Source organism: Coregonus lavaretus (assembly GCF_964263955.1).
Source record: "Coregonus lavaretus genome assembly, chromosome: 15".
NCBI lineage: Eukaryota > Metazoa > Chordata > Actinopteri > Salmoniformes > Salmonidae > Coregonus > Coregonus lavaretus.
The window spans coordinates 28,059,523-28,077,121 of NC_140002.1; the positions used below are offsets into that span (position 1 = coordinate 28,059,523).

General features: G+C 43.2%; 1 protein-coding gene across 7 annotated transcripts in view; it reads right to left on the reverse strand.

Annotated features, from left to right (window-relative positions):
- LOC311142745 (ubiquitin carboxyl-terminal hydrolase 25-like) overlaps nucleotides 1-13,846 on the reverse strand; it is a 56,762-nt gene extending 42,916 nt beyond the window's left edge. For 3 of the 7 annotated variants that reach the window (XM_084178410.1, XM_084178408.1, XM_084178412.1), the window contains exons 1-6: nucleotides 13,591-13,726; nucleotides 3,705-3,782; nucleotides 3,152-3,296; nucleotides 2,078-2,201; nucleotides 1,643-1,805; nucleotides 899-985 (exon numbers count right to left, since the gene is read on the reverse strand). In XM_084178410.1, coding sequence (XP_084034536.1) covers nucleotides 899-985; nucleotides 1,643-1,805; nucleotides 2,078-2,201; nucleotides 3,152-3,296; nucleotides 3,705-3,782; nucleotides 13,591-13,632 — 639 coding nt within the window. In that variant the 5' untranslated portion in view covers nucleotides 13,633-13,726. Of the gene's footprint in view, nucleotides 1-898; nucleotides 986-1,642; nucleotides 1,806-2,077; nucleotides 2,202-3,094; nucleotides 3,297-3,704; nucleotides 3,783-13,590 lie in introns of all 7 variants that reach the window. The other 4 variants (XM_084178407.1, XM_084178406.1, XM_084178411.1 and 1 more) reach the window with 2 other exon arrangements.
- Nucleotides 13,847-17,599: the final 3,753 nt, after the last annotated feature.

The following is a 17,599-nucleotide window of genomic DNA, read 5'->3' on the forward strand; positions in this document are numbered from 1 at the left end:
GGACACTGTCCTCAGGCTCCAGCTTTATGTTTATATGTTGATGTGCTATTGTTTTTAATTGTTTTTATTTTATTTGTATATTTAACCTATTCTTGACTCTGTGGTTCTTGCACTTGTTTGGTGAACAGGATTTCATTATTTTTATCTACATTTCTGCCTGAGAAATGACACCCTGATATAGTTATGTGATCTGTGAAACAGTTCTGTTAATCACTGAGGCATTGTGTGTTTGTGTGTTCTTTTTCTTTAGAATTTTCAAATAAACTTGACGTGTTTTATGATTAATAGTGATGTTGTGCTTGTACTATTTTGGACACACTGTCCTCAGGCTCCAGCTTTATGTTGTATGTTGATCGTATTAAAACAAAGAAAACAATCTGAAGTTGTTGTTTTTAAGTTATATATACCATGATTTTTCCGGTCCGGCCCACTTGGGAATAGATTTTCCTCCATGTGGCCCCTGAGCTAAAATGAGTTTGACACCCCTGGTCTAGAGGTAGTGAATCAACTGGGCAGTCAGTGGGCAGTGTGAACCACTGGAACCTGAGGCAAGATCAGCTCACACTGCAACCAAATAGAGCTGTTGCTCAGTGAGGGCATTGATTTACAACCCAGAAGGTCGAGTCTCTCATCACAGGGCCAGGACCTCAGTGCCAGAGCCCAGCTCAGAGGCTAACAGGAGGGATAGCTGTCCAGCTGAGGAGCCATGGGTCTCAAAGGACACAAGTCTAGTACTCGGGGGAGAGAGCTAACCGGACCTTTCCCTGGCTGTCGCCTATAAGGTTTAACCTGTGTTCCAGTGCCACTATCTCTGCAACATATTGGTCAGGGGTTTTTGGGCCTAAGCCTCACTGCTGAGTGTTGATATGGGTTGTTTGGGTGGGTGGTGGTGGTTCACCTTCTGGTTGCGAGGAAGGTCCTGGACTCTGGCAGGAGGAGAATAGTGCAGCACCAGCCTCTGGAACTCCAGCAGGTTGAACAGGGACTGGAAACAAGCAGACAAAGAGAAAATAGTCAGTTTTACTGAGTGACATTCATTTAGCTTTCAACCAGCATTAAACATTTTTGCAATATCAAAAGAGATCATGGAAGTTCCTATATAGTGAGGTGGTCAACATCGGTTTTTACTATGGATGTTATCACCCTGTTACTGCTAGCTGTTGAAATGCTGTATTGGTATGATAAATTACAAAAGGATGTTAGCGGAGTGATGTGACCAAGTTTGAAGTTACAAACCAAACTTCCAATCCTTTTGATAAAAGGATTAAATAATTAGGAAATAAGTAAGATTAGTGGAGTTATCACTTCATTTCATCATCTGATTTCAGTAAATCTCTAATTCTGGGAACAGAAGGAGCTGAAACGTGTGACTGTGCTGTCTCCTTTAAGAGTCCCATTACACATAGGGGCAGGGACCATGTGAAGCTGTATCCAGTACTCATCCAGCATATTTCTGCTCACTTTGCCCTCTACCAGGGGTTCTTTAGAGTAACAACATAATCCATACCTTATGACAGGCAGGGCTGGAAAGAGCTCTAGTACACTAATGTAATTGTAAATAGAGGGTCTATATCTAATGAATAACATTGATATAGGATGCTTTGCGTTGTATGAAGGGTGTGTGTTTGGGTTGTGTCTCCACCTGGATGACGGCACTGAACCAGCAGGTGTTGCCCACGTTCTTGAGACCCACAGGGCAGTTCTCCATTCTCTTCCTGTCATGGGGATTGGGCGAGTCACTCCACACTTCCGTGTGTGTCCGCTTCAGGCTTGCCTTGTTCTCTGCTATACTGGCCTCCAGAACTCTGCAAAGAGTACAACACAACCAGTCTAAAAATACCCCCACTTTAATCAAATAACATTTATTATGTGCAAAACCCCAACAAAGCATAATGTTGACATTTAGCAACTCTACAAAACAAAGATAAGCAAATCTGCACAGTGCCTTGTTCAATCTGATTCGAATGCGCATAATGTTGACCTTTCACCATTCAAACAAACATTCCAACTCCCAGTATGCTCCTCCTCTCCGCTCAGCCCAGCCAATAGCATGGTGGTGGTGTTGAGCCCAGTCTACCTGCTGATGGCCTGCTCCTCGTCGGTGATGCCCGTCTCCCTGAAGGCCCGGCTGGACTCCTCCAGGCTGAGAGCGATGGCCCTCTGGAGGTCATCCTTGTCATCGCCTGTCAGGTCAATAACATCTGAAACAACACACGCGTAGTCCTTTAATACATACATCAAATCAAATTGTATTTGTCACATGTGCCGAATACAACAGGTGTAGACCTTACAGTGAAATGCTTACTTACAAGCCCTTAACCAACAATGCAGATGACACGTGTCATAATTCTATGCTGAAATTGAGTTAAGTACACAGATTACAAGTTAAGATTCAGGCCTTACTGACTTTATAATCCCTCTCACATAAGTGTCAGGGGAAAGGGCAAACCGACCATATCCTTTTTATCACAGCGTAAAACGACACAAAGGGAAGAGGAGAGCTTAGTAGTGTACAGTAGCTTTTAATATTAGAAAAGCCTATAAAAAGACAAAAGGTTAGTCATCATCAGAGTAGTAAATGGAGCAACATGGTTTTCCCCTCCCTCCAGACTACTCTATACTCCATAAACTGGGTTAGCTAGGTTGTTTTCCTTATTTGACATGTATCCAAGGAAGCGTGTAAGTTCATTAAATCAGGCCACTCATGCATTAAAGTCAAAGGGGCGTGTCAGGATATATGACCTTCTCCGGTGTTCCTGAACAGAAAAGGATATGCCTCTGCAGGACTTCTCGTACCCATCTCAGAAAATTCCCCAGAGATGACACCATGTAATTTCAACAAAATAACCCCCTGTCTTGCATGAGAGCCAGGAGGCATCCTGCTAACAGCCATCCCACTCAGACCTTCATGCAATGTTAACTGCTCACTTAGAGCTTCAATACCAAAATGAATGGGAACGATTGGCAAAATATGATAGAAATGGAATCAGGGGAGACAGTAGTGTTAATCATTCACATACAGTATATTCAGGATTGAGGCCTACAGATTTTTTCTTATGCATACACATGAGATGAGGTAGGTAGTGGTACTCACTAGTATCTCCCTGGCTAGGGCCTGCCCCAGGCAGTGCTGGGTGAGGTAGGTACTCACTGGTGTCTGCCTGGCTGCCAACGCTGATGTATCTGTCGTTGCCCACCTGGGTGGTTTGGTAGTAGGTGTCCTCATCCTGCTGGGGCACCTTGGCGTTCTTCTCCGTCAGAAAGGCCACCGCTTCCGCCAGGTCTCCATGACTGACCTGCAGGGACAGCAGTGTTAGAGCTAGACAGTCAGAGACTGGTTGAGATGTAGACTGTCAACACACACTTATTCTGGGAGATCAATAAAGCTTATGGGCTGATTAATTGGTGGAAAATAAATAATTTACAGAACTCTCACTGGAGATTTTAGAACATAAACACTAAACAGTAACATTTTAAACTGTGTCAAATAAATGAAATGCATCCCTGAAAACCAGTATCAGCAAGAGGGAAAGATTGACTATTTTAAACAACCTTGTGTCGGACTAAATATCAACACGATCAGACATTGCAAATTGAGAGATCTAAAAAGAGGGGAATTAGATAGGGGAATTGGGGAGATGTGTGAGTCATTCTAACATCACTGCAGCCGCACCACAGGGCCTCTGTGTTTGTGTGTGTGTTACCTGCAGGGCCTGCTGGAGCAGCTGCACGTCTGTGGTGCCTGTGACCTCCCTCAGCTGGTTCAGTAGAGTCTGCTGATGCTGTCAGGAGACACACAGGTCATCAGAGAGACAGGCAGAGAGAGAGAAGGACATGACAGGACACACATCACTCTCCATCAATTCACTAGCAGAACAACACAATCAGCAAGAGCACAAAATGTCTGACAATCATAATTGAACCAAGCTAGCTAGGCTGCAGAGGGTGATGCATTGCAAGTAGGCTACAATGTTTTACCGAATCCATGCAAGCCTTATCTGGACCACTGACCACTGCTCTCATCACCTGACAGACAGGCTTTAGCTGGTGGAGAGGACGAGACTGCACTGTGCACTCATGTCTGCCCTGCTGTCGCATGTCAACCCCAGCTGGGGTGCAAGGGCTTACCACCACACAATGGCCGTGTCCACTAAACAATGAGCCAGTGCATTACACACCCTGGTCGAGTGCGCTCCAATGCTCCAAACAATGACGGAGAGCACTTACTGTCAGGATCTGAGGCTCAGCCCACTATTCTAGGTCCTAGGATAGCAGCCATAGAGGCTAGTACAGTAAGTACACTGTTACAAGTGGCTGTGTGCTGCAAAGATGCCATCATGGACAGCCCATGTTTACCACAAAATAAATATGGGCGTGTAGTGCTTACTACTGCTCCACTTGTGCCCACTTTCCCACAGCTCCTTTGTGACTACCTCCAGATATTTCACAGGGGGTTAAAATTGAAAGTGTTTCGCCCTGGCTATGACTGGGGCACCTGTGTTTCACAGGGCCATTAGAGAGAGGGAATTCACAGTTCACTTCACACCTCTGTTAGAGTAACTGAAGATAAATAATACACCAACCAACCAAGCCCGCTCTGTCTGTCTCTCCCTCTCTGGCCCGGCTCCCATTCAGGATAGGCGTCAACAATACTAGGCAGTGTTCTTAGGACGGTGAGTCAAACCCAGAAACAGCTACTATGCCAAGTTCTCCCTGACTGAGCCAAACCAACACACTCCTCCCCAGACTGGAATTTAAAAGAACCTCACTATTATTGGGCGTCTCTTAATTCCAAACAGAACATGATCTATCATTTATTGCTTTGCTCTATTAGCTAAGGTCATTTCCATTCAAAAGGACCCATGAGCACCAACATGTGAAGGAGCATGTCAAATTGGGTATAAAATCAAAGCTAAGAGTCTATATATTGCAGAAATTAAGGCATATATACATTTAAACAATTTTCCATCCTAAAAAGATGGAATAAGCAAAGGCTTAGGTTTCTGGTCAAACAGATGGAAAACATCTACCAGGAAAAAGTATTAAAAAGGTATTAGAAATACATCAAAACACAATAATGTTGAAGTAAAGACACCTGCCAACTTATAATCAACACTAGGGATGTTAATGGTTAACTGTTAGTCGGTTACTGGTAGCTGCTGAAAATAAATCTGACCAGTCATGCTTATAAATCTATAGGTTAATTTGCATAATTTTGTGGAATTAAATTGATGTCAGAATTTAACAAAATCGTCAGTCATAAAACAGGAAGCATCTTGGTCGACCGGAATTATTATTTTGCCGAAAATAGTAATGTACATTTAGTTTATGGAGTTAGAAAGTAGCTTTCTTACGTCAACTATATGGCTGTCTAGTCAGTGAGCTGCGAGCAAGCCAGAGCGGAGAGACTTGTTGCTAGGCAACTCAAAAGACAGGCTGCAGGGAGCAATGGAAGAGGGACGAGCAGCACGAAGCAGCTAACATACAACAGCTAAGATAGCAACCAAAAACGTTTCAGCCTTTTCCTCCTGTTCTACTGGTTTTAATATCAACTTTCTTTCGTTGTCCAGAAGCTAAAAGGCATTTTCCCTCTAAATTTCTAACGGAGATGTTAATCTCTGTCACATGAAATGGCTCGCATCAGGTTCATCTTTTAGAACAGCGTTGTCCCGCAAATTGCATTTTGGCAAATGTTTGAAAATTATGTATTTCATTCTCTGCTTCATTACAGTAGTTGCATGTTCAATAACATGACAGGATAGGATTGCTATTGTTTTTTTTAAAGTGGAACTGACAGCGTTTTAACTACTTTGCAGATATATAACAGACCATCATAATCAGTAAAAGAATATATCAAATTCCCAGTTTATGCTACAAAACCAACTTTATAAGAAGTTTTTAAAATAGTGTACGTCATGCAATGTGGAGTCAAATAGAACCTAAGGCATTGTTGGCAGACTAGATGGATGCAGTTCACTGCATGAGTAATATAATTTCACCAATACATTTCTTGGTAGGCCCAAAAATATTGCTATCAGGTTGTAAATCACAGCTGGCCTTGTACATTGTTTGCTGCCTCCATTCAGGATGCACGGTTTCAGTTTCAATGACTAAATATTTTTGACAAAAACAACGAATGTAATCAAGGCTGGGAATGTCAATACAATCAAACTATACTGAACAAAAATATAAAACGCAACATGCAACAATTTCAAAGATTTTACTGAGTTACAGTTCATATAAGGAAATCAGTCAATTGAAATAAATAAATTAGGCCCTAATCTATGGATTTCACATGACTGGGAATACAGATATGCATCTGTTGGTCACAGATACCTTAAAAAAAAAAAGTAGGCGCGTGGATCAGAAAAACCAGTCAGTATCTGGAGTGACCACCATTTCCCTCATGCAGCGCGACATCCCCTTCGCATAGAGTTGATCAGGCTTTTGATTGTGGCCTGTGGAATGTTGTCCCACTCCTCTTCAATGGCTGTGCGAAGTTGCTGGATATTGGCGGAAACTGGAACACGCTGTCGTACACGTCGATCCAGAGCATCCAAAACACACTCAATGTGTGACATGTCTGGTGAGTATGCAGGCCATGGAAGAACTGGGACATGTTCAGCTTCCAGGAATTGTGTATAGACCCTTGTGACGTGGAGCATTGTATTTTCATGCTGAAACATGAGGTGATGGCGGCGAATGAATGGCACGACAATGGGCCTCAGGATCTCGTCATGTATCGCTGCATTCAAATTGCCATCGATAAAATGCAATTGTCTTCGTTGTCCGTAGCTAATGCCTGCCCATACCATAACCCCACCGCCACCATGGGGCACTCTGTTCACAACGTTGACATGAGCAAACCGCTAGCCCACATGACGCCATATCTTGGCAAATGAGAAATGCTCACTAACATGGATGTAAACAAAGGGATGTAAACAAATGTGTGCACAACATTTGAGAGAAATAAGCTTTTTGTGCATATGGAACATTTCTGGGATATTTTATTGCAGCTCATGAAACATGGCACCAACACTTTATATATTGCGTTTATATTTTTGTTCAGTATAGCAAGGGCAATGATCAAAAGTCAGTCATAATGTGGCTAATAGGCTAGCGTATCTATTTATGTAGCAAGCTAAAAACACAGAGCCTAACGTTGCAAAGTATGTGGACACCTGCTCATCAAAGATCGTATTCCAAAATCATGGGAATTAAAATGGAGTTGGTCCCTCCTTTGCTGCTATAACAGCTTCCACTCGTCTGGGAAGGCTTTCCGCTAGATGTTGGAACATTGCTGCAGGGACTTACTACCATTTAGCCACAAGAGCATTAGTGAGGTCAGGGTTCTGTGCAGGTCAGGGCTCTGTGCAGGCCAGGGAAGTTCTTCCACACAGATCTCAATAAACCATTTCTGTATGGACCTCGCTTTGTCCACAGGGGCATTGTCATGCTGAAACAGGAAAAGGGCCTTCCCAAACTAATGCCACATCTGGAAGCACAAAATCGTCTAGAATGTAATTATATGGTGTAACGTTAAGATTTCCCTTCACTGGAACAAAGGGGCCTAGCTGAACCATGAAAAACAGTCCCAGACCATTATTCCTCCTCCACCAAACTTTACGGTTGGAGCTATGCATTCGGGCAGGTAGCGTTGTCCTGGCCTCCGCCAAACCCAGATTCGTCCGTCGGACTGCCTGATGGTGAAGCGTGATTCATCACTCCAGAGAACGAGTTTCCACTGCTCCAGAGTCCAATGGCGGCAAGCTTTACACCACTCCAGCCGACGCTTGGCATTGCACATGGTGATCTTAGGCTTGTGTGTGGCTGCTTGGCCATGGAAACCCATTTCATGAAGCTCCTGATGAACAGTTATTGTGCTGACGTTGCTTCCAGAGGCAGTTTGGAACTCTGTAGTGAGTGTTGCAACCAAGGACAGACGATTTCTACACGCAAAGCGCTTCAGCACTCGGCGATCCCGTTCTGTGAGCTTGTGTGGCCTACCACTTTGCGGCTGAGCCGTTGTTGCTCCTAGACGTTTCCACTTCACAATAACAGCACTTACAGTTGACCGGGGCAGCTCTAGCAGGGCAGAAATTTGACGAACTGACTTGTTGGAAAGGTGGCATCTGAGCACTTCGGTACGGGCCATTCTACTGCCAATGTTTGTCTATGGAGATTGCATGGCTGGGTGCTCGATTTTATACACCAGTCAGCAACGGGTGTGGCTGAAATAGCCAAATTCACTAATTTGAAGGGGTGTCCACGTACTTTTGCCATGTAGTGTAGATGGCTAGCTGCTAGGAGGATGTCATGTAAAGTCATTGGAGGAGTGGGTGAGTGACTGACTTTTTCCCCCTCATATCGTTTTTCGGTGGCTATACACATCTAGAGATGCAGGTGTCATTTGGTTAGCTAACAAGAACGACTGTTATCCAGTTAGCATCTCTTCCGTTCGAAAATTCACTCTTGCTATCGACTCCGATTTCAGAGAGCAGAATAACGGATGAATTTACGAATGCACAACACCCGCTAGATATGACCTGTGTCAGTAAACGTAGGCAAAATAAATGTAATAGTTAGTCACGAATGCTCTAGATAACATGTAAACAGCCTAACCAACTCTGCTATGGCGAGTAAAATGGTCAGAGTGAGATGTTCTCTCATTTGTGTCTTGAAGTAGCTAGCTAGCAAGCTAGCCAACTTTATCCAGTTAGCTTGGGTGCTTGGTTGGGACAAGAATTCATGCATTGGCAGGCAAGCTGCAGAAGGACGAGTTGGCTACAATTCCCCATAGATTATCAGTGCAATTTTGATGTGCAACTAGCAGAAAAGGTTTGAGAGGGTTTAAATCAAATCAAATGTTATTTGTCACATACACGTTTAACAGATGTTATATCAGGTGTAGTGAAATGCTTGTTTATCTAATGTTCCTTGGTTAGATTTGAGCTCATCTTGCTCTGGCTAGCAGTAGTTGTTGGGCTGTCCCCTGTAGCTCAGTTGGTAGAGCATGGTGCTTGCAACGCCAGGGTAGTGGGTTCGTTTCCCACGGGGGGCCAGTATGAAAATGTATGCATTAACTGTAAGTCGCTCTGGATAAGAGCGTCTGCTAAATGACTAAAAAAAGAATTAAAATCTTGGTCGACCGAGAGTCATCCTGTTCTTTCGACCAATCGAAATGTTTGTGGAATTGCCCCTAATAAACCTCAACTGATTGGTGTGTTGTGGTTTTCGTGATTCAAAGTATTAGCCAACGACTTTAGCAGACTGAAGCACTTCACTGAGAGATTGTTGAGAAAGAGCAACTGTCCTGTAGAAATTGCATTTTAGTTTGGTCACGTTTATGAACGTACTAGCTATAGGCTAGCTACAAGCAGGCAGAACCCAACAGAGGGTGAGAGGGGAGATAGAGTTCAGGCCCCTTTTGCCCTGACAGTTGTCTGGAAGCTGACCCACACACCTCAACTCATCCTCATGTGGCAAGTCTAGAGCGTCTGTCTGTCGCACAAAGTTTCCCCTTACCAGGAGGTCAGTGCCAGTGAATGACACCAGCACAGCGGGCCTGGCCTGGCTGCCTGCGAGAGAGTCCACTCTGAGGCTTTACGACATGTTAAAGGAATGAGCATTCTGCATTCCCAAGTGTTACAACACCAAGGAGTTTACATATCCTGTATCCAATGTGAGTGAACTTAGGCTTACATGCAACCAGGCATGACAGCATTCAAAACATTGATACATTGCCTCCTGTGTGTTACTACCTAGGTGTATTGCAATTTCACAGGGCAGCAATACATACAGTGCCTTCTGAAAGTTTTCAGACCCCTTGACTTTTCCCACATTGTTACGTTACAGCCTTATTCTAAAATTGATTAAATTGTATTTTTTCTTCATCAATCTACACACATTACCCCATAATGACAAAGCAAAAAGAGGTTTATAGAAATTCTCGCAAATGTATTACAAATAAAAAAACAGAAATATCACATTTACATAAGTACTCAGACCCTGCCTCCCAAGTGGCGCAGCAGTCTAAGGCACTGCAGTGCTTGAGGCATCACTACAGATCCGGGTTCGATCCCGGGCTGTGTGGCAGCCGGCCGCGACCGGGAGACCCATGAGGCGATGGCACAGTGTCGTCCAGGTTAGGGGAGGGTTTAGCCGGCCGGGATGTCCTTGTCCCATCGCGCTCTAGCGACTCCTGTGGCGGGCCGGGCCCATGCACGCTGATGCGGTCGCCAGTTGTACGGTGTTTCCTCTGACACATTGATGCGGCTGGCTTCCGGGTTAAGTTAAGTGAGCAGTGTGTCAAGAAGCAGTGCGGCTTGGCAGGGTGGTGTTTCGGAGGACGCATGGCTCTCGACCTTCACCCCTCCCGAGTCCGTACGGGAGTTGCAGAGATGGGACAAGACTAACTACCAATTGGATATCACGAAATTGGGGCGAAAAGGGGTACATTTACATTTACGTCATTTAGCAGACGCTGTTATCCAGAGCGACTTACAAATTAAAAAGTAAAAAAAATATTCAGACCCTTTACTCAGTACTTTGTTGAAGCACCTTTGGCAGCGATTACAGCAGAGTCTTCATGGGTATGACGCTACAAGCTTGGCACACCTGTATTTGGGGAGTTTCTCCCATTCTTCTCAGCAGATCCTCTCAAGCTCTGTCAGGTTGGATGGGGAGCATTGCTACACAGCTATTTTCAGGTCTCTCCAGACACGTTCGATCGGGTTCAAGTCCAGGCTCTGGCTGGGCCACTCAAGGACATTCAGAGACTTGTCCTGAAGCCACTCCTGAGTTGTCTTGCCTGTGCTTAGGGTCGTTGTCCTGTTGGAAGGTGAACCTTCACCCCAGTCTGAGGTCCTGAGCAATCTGGAGCAGGTTTTCATCAAGGATCTCTGTACTTTGCTCTGTTAATCTTTTCCTCAATCCTGACTAGTCTCCCAGTCCATGCCGCTGAAAAACATCCCCACAGCATGATGCTGCCACCACCATGCTTCACCGTTGGGATTGTGCCAGGTTTTCTCCAGATGTGACACTTGGCAATTAGGCCAAAGAGTTCAATCTTGGTTTCATGAGAGTCACTAGGTGCCTTTTGGCAAACTCCAAGCGGCCTGTCATGTGCCTTTTACTGAGGAGTGGTTTCCGTCTGGCCCCTCTCCCACAAAGGCCTGATTGGTGGAGTGCTGCAGAGATGGTTGTCCTTCTGGAAGTTTCTCCCATCTCCACAGAGGAACTCTAGAGCTCTATCAGTGTGACCATCGGGTTCTTGGTTACCTCCCTGACCAAGGCCCTTCTCCCTCGATTGCTCAGTTTGGCCGGGCAGCCAGCTCTAGGAAGAACCTGGGTGGTTCCAAACTTCTTCCATTTAAGAATGATGGAGGCCATTGTGTTCTTGGGGACCTTCAATGTTGCAGAAATGTTTTGGTACCCTTCCCCAGATCTGTGCCTCGACACAATCCTGTCTCGGAGCTCTAAGGACAATTCCTTCGACCTCATGGCTTGGTTTTTGCTCTGACATGCACTGTCAACTATGGGACCTTATATAGACAGGTTTGTGCCTTTCCAAATCAAGTCCAGTCAATTGAATTTACCACAGGTGGACTCCAATCAAGTTGTAGAAACATCAAGGATGATCAATGGAAACAAGATGCACCTGAGCTCAATTTCGAGTCTCATAGCAAAGGGTCTGAATACTTACGTAAATAAATGTGTTAAAATAATAAATAAAATAAATCGAACATTTCTAAAAACCTATTTTCACTTTGTCATTATGGGGTACTGTGTGTAAATTGATGAGGGGGGAAAATAATTTAATCCATTTTAGAATAAGGCTGTAACTTAACAAAATGTGGAAAAGGGAAGGAGTCTGAATACTTTCTGAATGCACTGTATATGGCCTTATTTAACAAAATGTGGAAAAGGGAAGGAGTCTGAATACTTTCCAAATGCACTGTATATGGCCTTATTTAACCAAATAACATGACCATAACATACCTCCTGCTGTTCTGAACTAAGTCAATAGAGAGTATGGTCTCTAATGTTGCCAAATCATATAATCATCAACACTAATCAAAGGATGTGGTGCTGGATGGTAATCTGAGGGATAGTAACACCCTCAGATAAATCTCATGACTGTGTAATACGGCAGCTAGGTAGCCATTTTACCTAAAGAGTTGAGTTAAGTAAACAGCTGCTATGGTGTGAGGACTATGCTGTCAGCAGCTAGCTCACTAGATCGTTTGCTTCGTATAGCTAATGTTAGTGAACAACCGAACTATGGCTCATTCTGACCTCTAATAACCTAACAAAAATTAGGAAATAATGTTGGACTTCTTCTTCCAAATCCGATTGTTATGTGGCTATGATTTTTTTCCATCTTAAAATCTCAAGAATGATGCATAGTTATCTGCATAGTTGTACTTGATACGTGTTTGTCAAATATATATTCTCTAATGTAACCGATCAAAATTAGCCAACCCACTGCCTCTCTCAGCAAGCTTGCAGTAATGCAGTTGCATTCAGACTCATCGTTGCCACTCCTGCCTGGCAGTCACTGCACGTAAACAAACATATCACAACACTAATTTTAGTAACATTAGCAAACCAGCTCAGGCACAGAGACAGATCATGTGCTGGGTCAAGTGTGGCTGACTTGTATGGTGAAAGCAACAGTGACTTGCTATCTTATAACCCGTCAACAGTCAATTAACCCAATGATTTCTAATAAGCTGTTTCTAACTTCTTAGCTGTTTAACGTCAGCTAGCTACCTAACAATACGAGAAGATCACACTGGCCTAAAACTGTCTGAACTTGACCTAGCTAACATTTAGGCACCCAGTAACGACATTGGTTATGTTAAATTGACGACATTAGCTAGCTAGCTCCCAGCAAGCTAGCTGTTCCCCTCAAATAGGCGTGCCACTGTTTGTAAACGTACGTTAGCGGGGCTATCTGTAACGTTTACACGCTAACTAACTTGTTGGCAATGTAGCTACCAAGGTAGCTAACGTTAGCTAGTTAGATACATTAGCAATCTGCCCTCATGATTTGTTTGACAAGGGGATTCTTTAACGATAACGATACATGTTGGTAAATACTTTAAGAGATCGTGCACTCGATTAAGAAAATATCCAACGATCTGACGCCACACTTGGAAAATAACAATTCACTTTAATAATGTTTACATACTGTTTTACCCACTTCATAAGTTATATACTGTATTCTATTCGAGGCCTATCCTAGTTATATAACTATTGCTGTACACACCTTTTCTATTAATATAAATACTGCCCATAACGTGTCTACACACCATCATATGCATCAGTATATAATTTATATCCCGGACTCTGACATTACTCGTTCTAATACTTATATATTTCATAATTCCTTTCGTTTTACTTTTGGGATTTGCGGGTATTGTCAGGTTTTACTGCATTGTTGGCGCTAGGAACATCGCTACACCCGCGATAAGATCTGCTAAATATGTGTACGCGACCAATTACATTTGATTTGCCAGTTTTGCTAACGTTAGCTAGCAAGCAGGCGGAGAACGGAAATATTGCCACACTACGATGTAGACCTACCTTCTGAGAATGCTGTTGGAGGACATTCTGCTCCACGGTCATGGCCGGTTGAGAATGCAACGAAAATAAATTCAAACCAAAGCTAAAAACACCTAGTTATAGCCAAGTAAAATAACAGTTAAGATGTCCCCCAGTTAATCAGCGCGATAGCGGGCGCCATGGGAAATGCAGGCATGGAGGAACACATAGGCAAAGACAGTGAAAAAACCTATGGAGCTGCAACCACGCGATGGTTTTTCTGTTTTCGATTTGTACTGCCTTGTTGGACGGCATTTCCTTCACGGATCTAGCTTTAGAATGACGTAATGAACAACTTTCAGTTCTGTAATGTTGAATACTTTCCCTTTCCATTTCTTCCAATTCTAAACCAATAATTTTAAACCAACTGTTTTGATTTTGGCAACATGTCAGCTTCACTATTAAAGGTTTTAACATATTTGTGTCTTGTGTATTACAAATTACTATAAATAGGGGTAATCCTATGTGTGTTATAAATGAATATAGCAGAATATAATAATTATATTTTCCCAGAGAGAGAAAGACAGCCGTGATAAGATTTGTGTATTTGTTAGAATACATTTTAATGCCTTAAATGTATGGTGTAAGGTTAGGGACCAAACTCATAGACCGTTTCTAATAACAATTGATTAACAATTAAACAGAGCCCACATTTAATATATTTGCAGATCACAACAAATACAAAGACAGAATGTTGTTAACAAAATCACTGGTATGTAAATTATATTCATTTACATGAAGAAAAATAGTATCTCCGTTCAATTGGTTGGGTCATACTTTTCTTGCTTTGAATGGAGTTTGAGTTTATCAGCAAGTAGGAAGGGGTTCTAAGGCGGCAGTCCCGCAATGGAATATATTATTTTTGTTTTGTTTCAATACCCCATACAGTAGGTGGCGGCAATACACCAATAGGTGTAGTCTGCCATAAAACTTTAAAGAAGAAGAAGCATAGCGAGAGGTTTTCATTGGCGGTGAGAAGTGCAGCGAAATTGAGAAAAAGTTGGTGAAGCAACAGCTGTGCTGGAATGTGAACAATATGAGTGTCAGTTTTGATGGTATGGAGCGGGAGGATAAGGGTCAAGGACCGGAATGGTCAGTAGTGGAAAGACGTAGGAAGAAGAGAGTTCACGATACAGAAAGCAGTGGAGCATCTAGTAAAGAAAGCATAAAGAAGGCCAAGGTAGCAAGCAATAGTAATGATGTGTTGGAGTGGAAAGTGGTGATAGTGTTTGATGAGACCACAGGGCCTCACTTACACCCTATCCGACTAACTGGCTCCAGGTCATCTATAAATCACTGCTAGGCAAATCCCCGCCTTATCTTAGCTCATTGGTCACCATAGCAACACCCACCTGTAGTATGCGCTCCAGCAGGTATATCTCACTGGTCATCCCCAAAGCCAACACCTCCTTTGGCCGCCATTCCTTCCAGTTCTCTGCTGCCAATGACTGGAACGAACTGCAAACATTTCTGAAGCTGGAGACACTTATCTCCCTCATTAACTTTAAGCATCAGTTGTCAGAGCACCTTACCGATCACTGCACCTGTACACAGCCCATCTGAAATTAGCACACCCAACTACCTCATTCCCATATTGTTATTAATTTTGCTAATTTGCACCCTAGTATCTCTATTTGCACATCATCTCTTGCACATCTATCATTCCAGTGTTAATACTAAATTGTAATTATTTTGCACTATGGCCTATTTATTGCCTTACCTCCATAACTTGCTACATTTGCACACACTGTATATATATTTTCTGTTGTATTTTTAACTTTATGTTTTGTTTACCCCATATGTAACTCTGTTGTTGTTGTTTTTATCGCACTGCTTTGCTTTATCTTGGCCAGGTCGCAGTTGTAAATGAGAACTTGTTCTCAACTGGTTTACCTGGTTAAATAAAGGTGAAATAAAATAATAAGAAATAAAAAAAACTAATGCTATAGAGAAAGAGGTAGGTGAAGTGAAATTAGCTCGATTCATTGGAAATGGTAGATTGTTAATTATTTGTGGTAGCCAGGCTCAGCAAGAGAAGATTCTGAAAATGGAAAAGATTAAAAGCCATGTCCCTGGTGCTTATGCTAGATTGAGGGGAGTCATCACTGGGGGGTCCCAATATCTATGTCCATAGATTATATTAAAGAAAATGTGAAGGGAGGAAGAGTGATTGAGGCCAAAAGGTTGATCAGTAGGAAAGAAGGTCAAAGTAGTGAAAGCCTATCAGTGCTACTGAGGTTTGAGAAGGTTATGCCTGGGAAAGTACAGATAGGGTGCATTCGGAAAGTATTCAGACACCTTGACTTTTTCCACAGGTTGTTATGTTACAGCCTTATTCAAAAATTTATTAAATTGTTGTTGTTTTTCTCATCAATCTACACACAATACCCCATAATGACAAAGCAAAAACAGGTTTAGAAATGTTTTGCAAATGTATAACAAATATAAAACTGAAATATGACATTTACATTCAGACCCTTTACTCAGTACTTGGTTGAAGCACTTTTGGCAGCGATTACAGCCTCAAGTCTTCATGGGTATGATGCTACAAGCTTGGCACACCTGTATAAGTGGAGTTTCTCCCATTCTTCTTTGCAGATCCTCTCAAGCTCTGTCAGGTTGGATGGGGAGCGTTGCTGCACAGCTATTTTTAGGTCTCTCCAGAGATGTTTGATCTGGTTCAAGTCCGGGCTCTGGCTGGGCCACTCAAGGACATTCAGAGACTTGTCCCGAAGCCACTCCTGCATTGTCTTGGCTGTGTGTTTAGGGTCGTTGTCCTGTTGGAAGGTGAATCTTCGCCCCAGTCTGAGGTCCTGAGCGCTCTGGAGCAGGTTTTCATCAAGGATCTCTCTGTACTTTGCTCTGTTCATCTTTCGCTCAATCCTGACTAGTCTCCCAGTCCCTGCCGCTGAACAACATCCCCACAGCATGATGCTGCCACCACCATGCTTCACCGTAGGTATGGTGCCAGGTTTCTTCCAGACATGACACATGGCATTCAGGCCCAAGAGTTCAATCTTGGTTTCAATCTTGGTTTCAATCGTGGTCCTCTGTAGCTCAATTGGTAGAGCACAGCGCTTGTAACGCCAGGGTAGTGGGTTTGATCCCCGGGACCACCCATACTTAAAAATGTATGCACACATGACTGTAAGTCGCTTTGGATAAAAGTGTCTGCTAAATGGCATATTATTATCAGACCAGAGAATCTTGTTCTAAGTCGCTCTGGATAAGAGCGTCTGCTAAATGGCATATTATTATCAGACCAGAGAATCTTGTTCTAAATCGCTCTGGATAAGAGCGTCTGCTAAATGATGTAAATGTAAATATTTCTCTTGGTCTGAGAGTACTTTAGGTGCCTTTTGGCAAACTCCAAGCGGGCTGTCGTGCCTTTTACTGAGGAGAGGCTTCCGTCTGGCCACTCTACCATAAATGACTGATTGGTGGAGTCTGCCAGAGTGACCATCAGGTTCTTGTTCACCTCCCTGACCAATGCCCTCCACCGATTGCTTAGTTTGGCCAGGCGGCCAGCTCTAGGAAGAGTCTTGGTGGTTCCAAACTTCTTCCATTTAAGAATGATGGAGGCCATTGTGTTCTTGGGGACCTTCGATGCTGCAGACATTTTTTGGTACCTTTCCCCATATCTGTGCCTCGACACAAACCTGTCTCTGAGCTCTAAGGACAATTCCTTCGACCTCATGGCTTGGTTTTTGCTCTGACATGCACTGTCAACTGTGGGACCTTATAAGACAGGTGTATGCCTTTCCAAATAATGTCCAATCAATTGAATTTACCACAGGTGGACTCCAATCAAGTTGTAGAAACATCTCAAGGATGATCAATAGAAACAGGATTCACCTGAGCTCAATTTCGAGTCTCATAGCAAACGGTCTGAATACTTATGTAAATAAGGTATTTCTGTTTTTTATTTTGAATAAATGTGCAAAAATGTCTAGAAACCTGTTTTCACTTTGTCATTATGGGGTATTGTGTG